Here is a 14,829-nt window from a genome sequence, read left to right as displayed (position 1 = left end):
ACTTCGAGTATAGATTTGAATTTCACTATGAGGTTGGCCTATATTATCAAGACCTTCATTCCCATTCTCATTCTCATGTGCATCATGAGTGCCCTCATTGTCACTCTTATGCACATCATGAACGTCATCACAATTCACAACTTTATCATGCTCATTGACAAGGTTAAAAAGAAAAAAATAATCACAATGCTCTTAGATTTTATCTTTACCAAATTCATTTTCGTTTTCAAGAAAAGTAACATTTTCTACAGATATGTAGCCTGTCTCTTTTAATTTCATAACATTTATATATTTTTTTATTTTCAGTATAACCCAAGAAAATACAAGGAATAGCTTTTGTAAAAAGTTTATCATTTTTCTTGTAATGGACAAAACATTTACAATCAAAGACTCTTAACCTTTTGTAATTGAGAGATGTTTTAATTAATTTTTCAATAAGAGAAATGTTTTCAATAGTTTTTTAAGGCATTCTAGTTATCAAATAAATCGTAGGGTGACTTTGGTCCAAAAGATTTTTGGAACATTTCTTGATATAAAAAGTGTTCTAGTAGTCTCAACAATATATCTGTGCTTCCTTTCGACTAATCCATTTTGTTGAGGAGTATAAGGACATGATTTTTGGTGAATAATCTCATGCAAATCAAGATAGTTTTTGAAGTTTTTTTTATATAAATTCTCCTCCGAAATTGGTTTTAAAGATTTTAATATTGGCTTTAAATTGAGCTTTTGTATAACAATTAATTTTTTTAAAACAAACAAATACTTCAGACTTGTGTTTAAGAAAATATATCCAAGAGTGTTTACTATAATCATCTACAAAAATAACGCAATATGATACTCCTCCTTTGGATATAACCAAAGTCGGTTTTCATACATCCGAATGCATTAACTCAAATGATTTCTTTGATAATAGAATGACTAGGCCCAAAAGGCAAAGAATTTATTTTACCAAGAACGCAATCTTTACAAACAAAATCTCTTTCTTTATAATTTATAAAAAAATATGTAATTTTGACACACTAGAATGCACTAGTCTTTTGTGTCGATTTTCTATATCTTTCTTTTCCATAAAATTACAAAAAGTATGTTTTAATAATTCAAAATTGTCCGTAACATAGAGATCACCTCTTCTATAGCCTCGCCCAATCAACTTCACGGACTGGAGCTCCTGTATCAAACAATCCTTATATGAAAACAAGATTTTGCACCCATGATCCACAATTTGAGAAACGAATACAACAACAACTACGCCTTCATCCCAAAACAATTGGGGTCGGCGATATGAACCAAAAAAGAAAATCATTCTGGGTCTTTCACATGAATCCTTCTCCTCCAATCATTTCTATCCAATGCCATGTCCTCGGTGAGGTTCAAAGCATTCATATCCTTTACTATCATTTCCATCCAAGTCTTCCTAGGCCTACCCCGACCTCTTTTAACTAATATATTTTTTCATTTCTCCATCCTTCTAACTGGAGCATCATTAAGCCTTCGCCGAATATGTCCAAACCACCATAAACGATTCTCTCTCATCTTATTTTCAATGGGTGCAACGCCTACCTTCTTACGTATCTCCTCGTTCTGAATCTTATCTTTTATTGTATTTCCACACATCCATCTAAGCATACGCATCTCAGCTACACACATTTTTTGAAATGATGTCTCTTGGCAGCCCAACATTCTGTACCATATAGTAAAGCGGGCCTAATAGTCGTCCTATAAAACTTTTCCTTCAACCGCAATGGCATTCTACGATCGCAGAATACTCCAGTTGCACTTTTCCATTTCATCCACCCAACCTTTATCCTATGATTTACATCTCCATCAATTTCTCCATACTTACTTTTGAATGATAGATCCCAAATATTTGAAACAATCATCCACCGGTATTTCTTGCTCACCAAGCTTCACTACACTCCCATCACTACTTCGTTGCTTACTAAACCGACAATCCATATATTTTGTCTTACTCTTACTCAACTTAAAACCTCTTGCTTCCAATGTCTGTCTCCATAATTCTAACTTAGCATTAACCCCAGCTCTAGACTCATCAATCAAAACAATATCATCAGCAAACAACTTACACCACGACACATTTTCTTGAATAGATCTTGTAAGCTCATCCATCATTATAGCAATTGGGAAAGGGCTTAAAGCAGATCCTTGATGTAACCCAACCGTTATAAGAAAATTGGTTGTCACTCCTCCACAAGTGCGGACATTGGTTACTACTCCTTCATACATATCCTTAATTATACTAGTGTACTTGAGAGAAACACCTTTCTTCATCATTGTCCACCAGAGAACGTCCCTAGGTACTCTATCGTATGCCTTCTTCAAATCAATAAAAACCATATGCAAATCTTTGTTCCTCTCTCTATTTCTCTCAATAAGTTGTCTAAGAAGATGTATAGCTTCCATAGTTGATCTTCAAGGCATAAAACCAAATTGATTCTCCGATATCATGATAACCTTCCTCAACCTAGACTCAATCACCCTCTCCCAAATTTGAGAAATGAATAAGATGTTTAAATTTAATTTTGGTACTATTCTAACATTGAGTATATAAAATGTTTAATGTTTTTGCAAAGTTTCAAAACTTTTGATTTTTAGATAGTGTGGACTCATTAAGGTACATTACTGGAAAAAACCCAAAGCCTGAACTCTTAGATCATGCCTATGATAAGTGAGAATCTGAGAATGATATAGTAATGAGCTGGATGCTAAATTCTATGGAACCAGCCATTGCTAGAAGTTTTCTGTTTATAAATACCGCACAAGAAATCTGAGACGCGGTTAAAGAAATCTATGGTGAGCAATTCAATCTTGCTAGAGTTTACAAATTACAACTGGAGATTGCTAAATACACCCGTGATGACAAGCCATTTAGCGTGTACATAGGTACACTTAGAGGAATGTGGGATGAATTGAGTCAATATCGCCCCCGACAACGACATTCTTGAAAACAAGAAACATTTTGAGCAAGATAAGGTGTTTAAAGTTCTTGCAGGTCTTGGCCCTGACTATGAAAATTTATGAAGTCAGATTTTGATAACACCCATGTCGTCCTACAACACTGTGTGCGCCATGATTCAACATGAAGAAACACACCAGAAAGTCATGAATCCAGCCCTTAAACATAAAGAAGAGTTGACAGAACAAATGGCGTGTCAAATAAGTTTCAAGAAAAATCAATCTCCTACTGAGGTTCCAAACGACTTTATTCAAGATCGTCTCAAACCAAGGTCGAAAATCAAGTGCACCTACTGTAAAAAAAACTGGCCATTCCAAAGATCGGTGTTGGGATCTAGTTGGATGCCCTAACCGTGATAAGGAGACGAGCATAAAGGACTCAACAAACTTTGTCACCAAAGATGACTTGACACGTTTTTTTCAACAGATGATTAAAACAAATTTAGCATCCACCACTCCCATCAGTGATACTCCTGCCGATCAACAAGGTAAAACTCATGCATTACTTTTGTGTGTTTCCAACGAGTGGATTATTGATTCTAGAGCCTCAGACCACATGACAAACCTTAATGATGGCTTGACCAGTTTGAGTAAACCGGTATATACTGGCGATGGATCAATCATGGTGGTCACGGGAACCAAAAACGTTAAGCTCATCAATCGTGATATTATTTCGAAAGCCCTCATTGTTCTTAAACTTGCTGTTAATCTCATATATGTGAATAAGATCACAAAAACTCATGATTGCTTGGCTATTTTTTCTTCAAAGGATGTAGTTTTTTAGGACAAGAGAACGAAGAAGGTGATTGGTAGAGGCATCGAACGTGACAGATTATACATCTTCAATCAACCGACGAGGGCATTGTTGAGTTGTGCTCAATCAAGTAACTTTTACAGCCTTTGGCATTCTCGTCTGGGTCATTCTTCTGCTAAAATCATAAAACTGTTGCTGACAGAATTGAATAACGCTAGGGTATCTTGTGATGCTTGTGAGTTCGCTAAAGCTATTTAGCTTCTGTTTCAAAATTCATTTGATAGAAGTAGCGCATTGTTTGAATTAATTCATTCTGACGTGTGGGGTCCTGCCCTTATCGACTCTTTGTTTGGTTTTAAATATTATGTCACATTCATTGAAGATAAAACTCGTGTCACTTGGGTGTATTTTCTGAAGCATAAAAATGAGATAGTCAAAGTTTTTAAAAAAATTTATAACCTGGTTTTCAATCAATATGACTGTAAGATCAAGCGGTTGAGGTCTGACAATGGAGGAGAGTACATTAATGAGGTTCTTAGTGAATTTTTCGCTCAGCAAGGCATATTGCCGCAAACTACATGTGCTGGGACTCTCTAATAAAACAGGGTCGTCGAAAGGAAGAATCGTCACCTCCTTAATGTTGCTCGGTCTCTTATGTTTAATATGAACATACCTCAACCATATTGGGAAGATGTTGTAGCGACAACTTGTTACATTATAAACTGGGTTCCAAGTTCTAGTTTGGAAAATGAAATTCTTATGGAAAGCTTGATTAATAAAAAAAATTCATTTAAAAGTGTTTGGGTGTAAGTGTTTTGTCCATCTTCAAGATAAGTTTTGAACCAAACTTGAGAAAAGAGCCATCAAGTGTATTTTTGTAGGATACTCGTCCTCTAAGAAGGGTTTCAAATGTTTCAATCCGATCACAACAAAACTGTATATATCAAGGGATATGAAATTCTTTGAAAATGAACCCTGTTTTCAGCATCCTAATGAGGGGAAGAACCTACCAGATATGCCAAGCCTCAACCCGAGTCCCATTCTACCGATTCCTGAGAGCCATATTGATCCTTTTCCCAATGATTCAGGGCCTAATGAACTGGGTGATTCGACTAACCAAGAATTTGGTCCTACTTCAGATCCTATTGCCCCTCTTACCGAAACAAACCTAGAACCTATATCTATGTCCAACCCAGTTCAGGAAATTGGTAATCCCAAGAGATCATCTCGACCCACTAGGCTTCCAGTTAGACTTAGTGACTACTACTCCTATAGTGTCACTGAAGCACCTACTGACCATTCTATCAAAAACGTGTTTGACCTTTCTAAACTATCCATTCCTTATCAGACATACCTATCCAAGACCTATTCCCATCGTGAACCATCAAGTTTTGAAGAAGCCCTTGAAGATCCTCAATGGAAATCAACAATGAATGATGAGTTGAAAGCTTTGGCTAAAAACTCTACTTGGACTCCTGTAGAACTTCCTCAAGGAAAGAAAATGGTGGGATGTCGGTGGATATATAAAATTAAATATAATAGTGACAGCTCCGTGGAAAGGTATAAAGCAAGACTTGTGGCAAAGGGGTATACGCAGAAAGAAGGCATTGAATTCACTGAAACGTTTGCACATGTTGCAAAAATGAGTTCTATTCGTATCCTTCTATCAGTTGTCGCTAATAATCAGCGGAGCATCTTCCAATTAGAGGTGAAAAACGTGTTTCTTCATGGTGAGCTAGAAGAAAAGGTATATATGGATCCTCCGCCTGGATATAAATGTGATTGTGGGAAAGTCTGCAAACTCAAAAAATCCATCTATAGTCTCAAACAATCTCCTCGAGCATGGTTTTTCAAACTCAGTGAAGTTCTTATTAAAATCGGATTTAATCGTAGTACTGCTGATTACACCATGTTTGTTCACCTGTCTTCTCAGGGTACTGTGATTCTTTTAGTCTATGTTGATGACATAATCTTGACAAGAGACAATAAAGGTATGATACAAAAAACAAAAGAAATCTTATATGCCAAATTCGAAATCAAAGACTGTTGTTGGTAGGCTAAGGTACTTTCTTGGCAGTGAAGTGGTGCATTCTAACAAAGGAATTTTTTTGTGTCAGCGACAATACATTTTAAATCTCCTAATAGATACTGGAGTGATAGGGGCAAAATACAACAGATACTCCCCTTGAAGCCAACTGCAAACTAAGGAAAAATGATGGATAAGTGATCACTAATATAGAGAGTTTTCAACGTCTTGTGGGAAAATTAATATATTCGACTATTACATGTCCTAATATCACATATGCTGTAAGTATAATCAGTCAGTTCATGCATCAACCTCGGTCAACTCATGTTGAAGCTACTCACGGAATTCTCCGATATCTTAAAAGCAGCCCAGGCAAGGGAGTTCTTATGAAAAAAAAGGAAAACCTTGATATTGTGGGATTTACCGATGCAAATTGGGTAGGAGACCCCAATGATAGAAGATCTAGTACTGGGTTCTGCTCATTTGTTGGTGGCAACCTGGTGACTTGGAAGAGCAAGAAACAGTCTCTTGTTGCTAGGTCCAGTGTCGAAGCTGAATATCATGCCATGACTCTGTGCACATGTGAGCTTATTTGGATTGAGGCTCTTATTATTGATATGGGCATAACAACTTCTCAACCAATGGAGCTTAAGTGTGACAACATGGCTGCTATATACATTGGAGCTAATCCAGTATTTTATGAAAGAACCAAACACATTGAAGTCGGTTGTCACTTTGTAAGAGAGAAGATTCAGGCTAAAGAGGTTTACACGTCATATGTGGGAAGCTAAGAGTAGTTAGCTGACATCTTTACTAAGTCTCTAAGCCAAGCTAAGAGTAGTTAGCTGACATCTTTACTAAGTCTCTAAGCCACGAAAAACACCACAAGTTAAGTTGCAAGTTGGAACAGATTGACATCTGCGCACCAACTTGAGGGAGAGAATGTTATCGTTATCGTGAGATGAGAGGATCTTATCTCTACTCGGTTTGAAGTGTCCTTTAGCAAAGGTTGTTATGATATGGATTCGGTTTCCACAAAATGTGGAGCCAGTATAGGCAACATTATCGTGCAAGATTATCGTGGGTTGTTTCATGTTTTCTCTAGATGGAGATATCATCTATCTCCAGCAATTACTATTGTTGATTGTTGCTGGTTTTACTATATATTGTGTAGTCTGAGAGAGAGTGATTGTTCTTCCCATGGATGTAGGCTGTCACAGCCCAACCACATTAACCTGTGTGCTTCTTATGTATGTGTGATTGCATTCTTTAACAAAGAGCTCCCCTATTTATACACAACATGAGGCCCATAGGGCCATTGGGACACTCCCCAACAGCTACAAATAGAGCCGTTGGGGAGGTCCCAAAGACCCTATAGGTTGAATTACATTAATGCCCCAACGACTCTGTGAGTTACAAATCACAGGAAAAATATTGGTGTATTTAAATTTACAAATTAAAATATACAAATGATGTAAAAAATGAGAAGTATTGAAACAACAAGTATCTAAACATCATGATAATATCACAATATCTATTACTCTGTTTTGGGTCAAATATAATAGCTAGACTGGTACAGTTGCACTCTCTCAACTTAGGACTTCTCAGGGTTTTTTTTTTATGACAGCAAAATCCTCACTGAGAACTGGGTCACTTAATGGGCCCACCTCCCTGCGAAGTAAAACTCTGAGTTGAGGACAGGACCACCCAGCCTTACGTGCTCCAACTGTGATAAAGCAAAGGCTGCCCCCATGTGCTTGCAGGATTTAATCTTGGGCGTTCAACTTGACAGAGGACCCCGTTGACCACATGGGTAACCACCGTGGTGGTAGGGTTCACAGATTCAAATCCTGGTGGGTTAGTGTACCTGTATCCTTTGTAGTCGTCGGCATATCTCACAAATCTACACTTTTGAGCCTTATCCCGAAACTTGTTTCTCAGGGACCGGTCAATATACACATAACAAACACATCAAAAAACACGCAAATCATGATAACTAGGATGAGCTCCAAAAAGACAGTAATAAGGAGACTTATTTTCTAGAACAACCATAGGCAATCTATTTATCACATGTACGGCGGAATGGAAGGCTTCTGTCCACAGATTAATGGGAAGATTACTATCATGGAGCATACTCATGACACTTTCAACAATGTGCCTGTGTTTTCGCTCAGCAATCCCATTTTGTTGTGGCGTGTGTGGGCATGACACCCTTCTTCCTATCCCATTATTTTGAAGAAAAGAAATAAAGTCACTAGATAAGAACTCCCCACCTCCATCACATTAAAAGAATTTGATAGACTCAGAGAATTGATTTTTTACTAAGGAAAGAAAATTTTAAAACAAAAGGAAAACTTCTGACTTATTTTTTTATGAAATATATCCAGGTGTATCGAGAGTAGCTATCAACAAAGATTAGGTAGTATCTGCTCCCATACCCAGAGGCAACTGGGGCAGGTTCTCGTACATCATAATATATCGTCTCAAAAGGCTTTGAAGCTCACTTGTTAGTAGAATGAAAAGGCAATACATGACTTTTGCATAAAGAACAACTGAAACATTTCTGGCTTTTCTCATCCACATTGAGACTTTTTTTTGGAATGAGATTATTAGAAACAAGTTTCTCAATAAAATGACTCCCACAATGTCCTAATCGACTATGCCATAAGAAAGGCTTATTACATTCAGAAATACTAAAAACATTTGCTGAAGAGAGGGAACACGACTCTAGAAGACTTCAAATCCAGATGAATAGGACGGACGGGATGACATGGAGCTTCTTCAAAGACATACATGTTGCCTTGTCTTTTTCCTTCAGCGAATGTTTCCCTCGTGCGAAGGTCCTTGACCTGCACAGAGAAGGGAGTGAATTCAACTGAAGCATGATTATCATCAACAAGCTTGAAAACAAAGACAATATTTTTCTTGATATTTAGAGCATGAAGTACATCAGTAAGTTCAAGAGTAGAGTGTGACATGGGAATGACAGATTTTCCAACATGAGAAACAGGATGATAGGATCCATCTCCAGTGACAATGTTACTTTTGCCAAAATAAGGGATAGGTTTAGAAAGTTTACCTGCATCACCAGTCACGTGAGTTGCTGCCCCTGAGTCGACAAACCATGTGCCTTGATCGTTCTGCTTTAACTTCAATTCTGAGAGGGCAGATATTAACAAATCTCTAATCTCTCCATTGTCTCTGATATTAGTGGGCTTTGCTTTCTGTTCTGTCTGTGGAGTCTTTCCTTTATTTTCAGGGTTGTGCCAACAATTCGCCTTGATATGCCCCCTTTTGTTGCAGAGGAAGCAAGTGGGGATTGGCCTTTGTCCGTGAGTATGAGTTAAGATATTTGGAGTGGGAAGCAATCCACGTCCTCCGTGTCCATTTTGCCCTTGTCCTCCTCGCCCTCGTCCTCGACCATAAGTCACTCCTGTGGCAAAGACTTCTTGGGAATTTATATGAGCATGTGTTTCTTGAGAAAATCCCTTCATAGTCATCTCATACTAAATCAGTTTGGCTCTCAACTCATCAAAGGTAGGAAGAACAGACAGACATAATAGTGAAGTGACAATCATATTATAGTCAGGTCCCAATCCACTCAGAGTTTGTTGCACCATATCACTGTCACTCACGGCACATCCTATAACTACAAGTTGGTCTGTGATAGTCTTCATCTTGTTGAGATATTCCATGATGGTCATGGAATCTTTTCTCAGTAGTTGAAATTCCCTCTTGAGAAAAACCATCCTCGCCTGTGAAACTTGTGAATACGTCTGAACCAATTTCTCCCAAAGTTGCAGGGCTGTACAATTATCGGGGATCGCAACAAGAACCTCTTGAGACAAGGTAGAAGTGATGTATGCAACTACTGATTGATCTTTCTTTTCCCAGTTGAGATATTCTGCATTTTTGACATACACAATTGAACTTGCCCCTTTATCATCTTTCTCTTCTCTCGTAACAAATTCTAAGGGAACTGGAGTGGTTCCATCCAAGTGACCGAAGAGACCTTGGCTCCTTATAAAAGGTATGATTTGTCTCTTCCAAATCAAGAAGTTTGAGGTGTTTAACTTTTCGGAAACGAGTTGATTAAGAAAACTTGAAGAGAGACTCAATTGAGAAGAATAAGAATCCATTGAGAAAGGAAAGGTGACAAGAGTGTTCACAAAATGCTCAATCTTCTGCCTGTAAGATTTGTTGATCAGCCTTCTTTTTTTTTCTTTTTTTTAAACCTTAAAACTGGCGATCAGAGACTGTCAAGTTTAAAGGGAATTAGAAATAAGCTTTCCCTTACACTTTTATAAGATTGGAGATTAACGTAATGAAAGTTGAAAATTTTCACACATGGAACAGAAAATTAATCTGAATATACTAAGTGTTTTTCAGATAAAAACAATGTAGGTACCACCTGTGACAGTGAGAGAAGACTTATTTTAAAGATGAGACACTTAAAAAAAGAGGTGAGAATCAGATTAAAAACAAACTATTGTCACTTAGCAAATACGAACATCAAAGAGGGTTTAATTTCTCAGATCTGAATACGCAGAGTAGATGCGTAGAGGGAAATGCGCAAGAAGTGAAACATATCTGGTGCACCAGGTTTGAAAAAAAATAGGCGAAAAGGATGAATCGTGGGTAAAAATGTGGGTCGATTCACGTGAACGATTGAATCAACTTCAGCGATTCGCATCGTTACGTGAATCAACTTTAGTAGAATTTTCCTGCGACACTCAGGGTCTGCGTGAACAAGGGTTCACGTGAATATCAGACCCTCGTGGGACGTGAATTCACCAGCAAGAGAATAGAAAGGGGGGGTGGAGGAACGAGAAAAAGAACTGAAGAAGAGTACAAGGCAGGAGACAGTGGAGACCTCAAACCTTTCGTCGATCGGTTGCACCTTCATAAGCCTCTTCAACCCTCGATGGACCTTGGCTCTGATACCATGTTAGAATCTTCACAGAAACTGCGTCGAGAAAGAGAAAAGGAATAAAAGAAGAAAGGGGTTGCGGCTGTCATGGAATCAATATATCAAATTGTGACCTAAAGAGAGTATATTAATATGTTTTGAGTGTACAATATGGGTCCGGGTCTGGTATAATATCCAGACCCAGAATGAAATAAAACATATACAATTGTATATAAAGGTTATACAGGTGGATTTGGGTCTGGTATGATATCCAGACCCAAAACACCACTTTATCAGTTAGGACTTACAACTTAGTCCCTCTGCTTGCCCAGTGGAGAGAAAAAATAAACAAAGTGTTAAAACCAGTGTTGTGAGAGGCGAACGCCTCGGTACCTGAAGCGTACGCCTCAGAGGCAAAGCGCAAGCTCAAAGAACTGAGGCGCTTGCAGGCTCGAAGCGCACACTTCACATGGGTGAAGCGCACGCCTCGTGTCAAGGCGCGTTTCGCTTCTAAGGCGTACGCATCATCATCTCCGACATCTCTGGTGGCTATTTCCGGTCAGTGATCTCTCTCTCTCTCTCTCTGTTTTCTGCTTCAAACCAACTTCATTCTTCTCTTCCCTCCTCTAAGTAACAGGCCCATTTGCATCTCCAATCAAGCATCAATCTGCCATCCACAGTACTTAGTAAGATGATTCAACGTAGTTTTGTGTTATATGCTTCTGTTGTTGATGGACATGATAAACTTGACCAGATCGACAGTTTTTTCTTTGATCGTTGTGGTTATTCTTGATGGTTTTTTTGGGGAGTGAGAAGTTGTCGATCAACTGTTTGATGAAATGCCTGAAAGTGATTGCATCCACGGAATCTCATGTTTTTGTTTCTTTACTATGTGTATCTTTTTATTTGAGAAAGTAGTTCTTGTTGTAAAACAATTTTAGTTTGATGCTTGAGGTGCGTGTGAATGTTTTTTTCTTTGACCGTTGTTTATTCTTTGTAGGTCTTTTGGGGAGTGAGAAGTTACATATCAAATATTTGACAAAATTCTTGAGAGAGATTATGTCCACAAAATCCTATGTTTTCATTTCTCCATCCATTTTGAGTGTTACCATATGCATTTTTTATTTAAGTCAAGTAGTTTTGTATAGCAGTTCTAGTTTGATACTTGAGGTGGTTGTGAATGCATGCTCGGAGAACTATTTGGATTTAGTTCCTTTATTTGAAGTTCTTTTTCACGTCAAAAGTCGAAGCAAATTTGTTGTTAAGATTCTTGCAGAAATGATAGGAAACAGTCAAAGTTTTGAATTTTTTGGCATTTATCTAACTTGTATACAATATTTAGTATGTTTCTACAATTTTCTGTGTGTCAATCATGCTGATGTTTGTTTCCTAGTGTTGTAATTGTACTCACATGTGTCGTGTGTTGGAAGTATACATGCATCTATGTGCATTTTCAAAGCTAAGTTCAGTGGGATTTTGCATAAGCACACATGCATGTGGTTTGGCGTCAGGATGCGAGACCTTGATCAATAAATAGAACCTGATAGTCACTATAGGCAGAACTTCATACCCATTATTTTTAATGTTTCTTCTTCTTCTAATTTTGATCAATGGTAACTAGCTTTCTGTGATTTTTTTTGTCAGTGTCTAAATTCATTTATGAGTAGAAAATGGAAGTCTTTTTCCATATGTGAATCTCCAAAGAAATATAAAACAGATCATTGAATTTAGTTCTGTCGTTTATTAGTAGTTCTTATTTAAAAATTTCATTATTTTATTAATATTATATATTTTATTATTTTGATCATGAAGCTTACGCTTCAACGCCTCAAGGCTTACGCCTCGCTTCATAACAGGCTCAACGCCTCAAGGCTTATGCCTCATCGCATTTAACAACCTTGGTTAAAACATTACCTCTTTAACTGTACTCTGTACAACTTATTTGCCTCCAAAGCTTTAGCCAGTTCACTTTCTAGAGATTGGATCTTCGAGATATGATGATTGCATCCTGTGCTTCCCTCATGCAACATTTTTGGTGTCTGAGATTCGTTGTCCACCTGAGATGGACAAATATTAAGAAACAAAATCTACTGCAATTTTTAGCATTCAGAAATTGTAAGATGCATACACATTTTATCAAGGAGTACATATCTATGTGACGTGTGTTTATGCATGTTCTGCTTGGTCAGCAATGTTCTACATCTCAACCAATGGAACAGATGATACGTTTCTTTAGGTGCTAGAGCTTCATGGTCAATTTCTTATGGTAAAAGAAGTATCCAGTTGGCATACTCAGTAAGACAAATGTGAGAGAAGCTTAAACACTATTGCAGAAATTAATGTAGTATTCTTGAATTGTTTTGGCTCAATGAGACTTCAAAGGTAAAACCGAAATGCATTTAATCAATAAATATTTTGTAGCTGAGATGGACAACCAATTGCACAGCCAGGTACTGGTTTAAAATATCAGATCCACTAGTTAGCATCAAAGGTGTTTGGAAGGAAAAGAGTTTCATTATTGATAGTGAGAATATGGTGCTATTACAGAAAGAAACATACTCTGCTTCCATACAGAAATATGAATCAGCAGCATCAACTGAGTATACCAAAGGAAAACAGAAGAATCATTATGGAAAACAAATGCCATAATGTCAGAACAAAAAATTTAGATGGTATAGATGTACTACGGCGCAAGAGAATAGCTCGACACTTTTGTGTGCTCGTGGAAAATGAATTGAACGAAATAACATGAAGAAAACAAGTGACTGGGAAAGACAACTCAATTGTTGGATGATGGAGTGAAATTGAGTCTCCTACAAATAACTATACATCATCATGTATATCAGAAAGAGAGTTTTATGGACAAAAATTGATAACAATATGTGAATCAGAATCTTACATGCAAGCCACACAATCAGGCAGCAGCATAGTGCTGCAACTAGTATCAGGAAAAAGTGGTTATGGATGACACAGATGGTCCGAGAAGAAAAAAACAATTAGTACATCATTTTGCAGTGAATGAGGGGATTATTAGAAGAAAAACAATTGATATAACGGAAACCGAAAAAAATTCAATTCCACTTCGATGAAAAAGAAACAATACAGAAAATAGAATGACATGAAGGAAACTAGATAACCTGTGTTTCACTTATGTTGTCATCAAAACTTTGCTTTCCCAGTGAAAGTTGTGGCTGGTCAAGATTTGTGGATGGTGTTCTTTCATCATTCTTGTTGAGCTTTTCGATTTCATCCTGGTCAATTCATGTAACCAGAAATTTGAGTAGATACAAAAAACACCATTGTATGGTAATAAAGTAAATCTGAAACCAATTTCACCTCAACAGTATGTATCTTCTCGCAGAGAATATCAAGATCCTTTACTTCATTTTGCAGAATATGTGGTTCTTCACCATTTGACCCGCTAAGGACTTCCTTCTCCTCCCACAGAGGCCCTTCAGTTTTCATCATGAGCTCCTGCTCAAGGCCATGGATTCTCTTCTGTGCTTCATCTTTCTCCTTCTCAAGCAACTGCATCTTACGCTGCAATTGGCTATTTGCTCGCTTAAAACGGTTAAGTTCATTTCTAAGTTCTGCCTCCTGAGTGGATAATGCTTCCTTTGCAACTAGATCACCCTCTAAACGCAGAATCTTTTCTTCCAAAGCATCCCTACTACGTTTTGCATTTTCTCCCTTGGTTATAGCTTTCTGCATGCATGATATTTTTTCAGTTAGTGTTAGCCTCTCTGCCTTCAATTCATCATATCCAGCAGAAACTGATTTCAGAGATGCTTCTAGTTTACCCTTTTCAAATGTAATCTCATCGAGTGAGCTCCTAAGTGCCAAATTTTCATCTTTAAGACGCACTGCCTTGTTAAAATATGTTGTACATATATATATTTATATATATAGATCACGACACATACACACATATATATTAATTATATATATGTCTATGTGTCTATCTACATATATAAATATATATATATTTATATCTTTTGTAAATAGACCCATATAGGGGTAAAACAGTCTTTTTACTTCTTATCGCATATTGTATTTTTTCTCCTTTTCTTTTATTTCCTTTTTTTCTTTCTTTTTTATTTTTCTTTATTCTTTTCCTTTTCCACCTTGGAATGGGCCCCACCTAGGGGGACGTTGGAGCATCCAACG

The 14,829-nt window shown here is 37.4% G+C and overlaps 1 protein-coding gene across 2 annotated transcripts in view; it reads right to left on the bottom strand.

Annotated features, from left to right (window-relative positions):
• LOC149845636 (uncharacterized) overlaps positions 1–14,829 on the bottom strand; it is a 37,467-nt gene that overhangs the window by 3,934 nt on the left and 18,704 nt on the right. Inside the window, exons 7-9 of one of the 2 annotated variants that reach the window (XM_089995882.1) lie at positions 13,999–14,367; positions 13,800–13,913; positions 12,577–12,719 (exon numbers count right to left, since the gene is read on the bottom strand). In XM_089995882.1, coding sequence (XP_089852008.1) covers positions 12,577–12,719; positions 13,800–13,913; positions 13,999–14,367 — 626 coding nt within the window. Of the gene's footprint in view, positions 1–12,576; positions 12,720–13,799; positions 13,914–13,998; positions 14,526–14,829 lie in introns of both variants that reach the window. The other variant, XM_089995881.1, reaches the window with a different exon arrangement.

The sequence above is a fragment of the Nuphar pumila genome, chromosome 2 (genome assembly GCF_984573655.1).
Source record: "Nuphar pumila chromosome 2, dmNupPumi1.hap1.1, whole genome shotgun sequence".
Taxonomy (NCBI): domain Eukaryota; kingdom Viridiplantae; phylum Streptophyta; class Magnoliopsida; order Nymphaeales; family Nymphaeaceae; genus Nuphar; species Nuphar pumila.
This window is presented reverse-complemented; position numbering and strand designations above follow the sequence as displayed.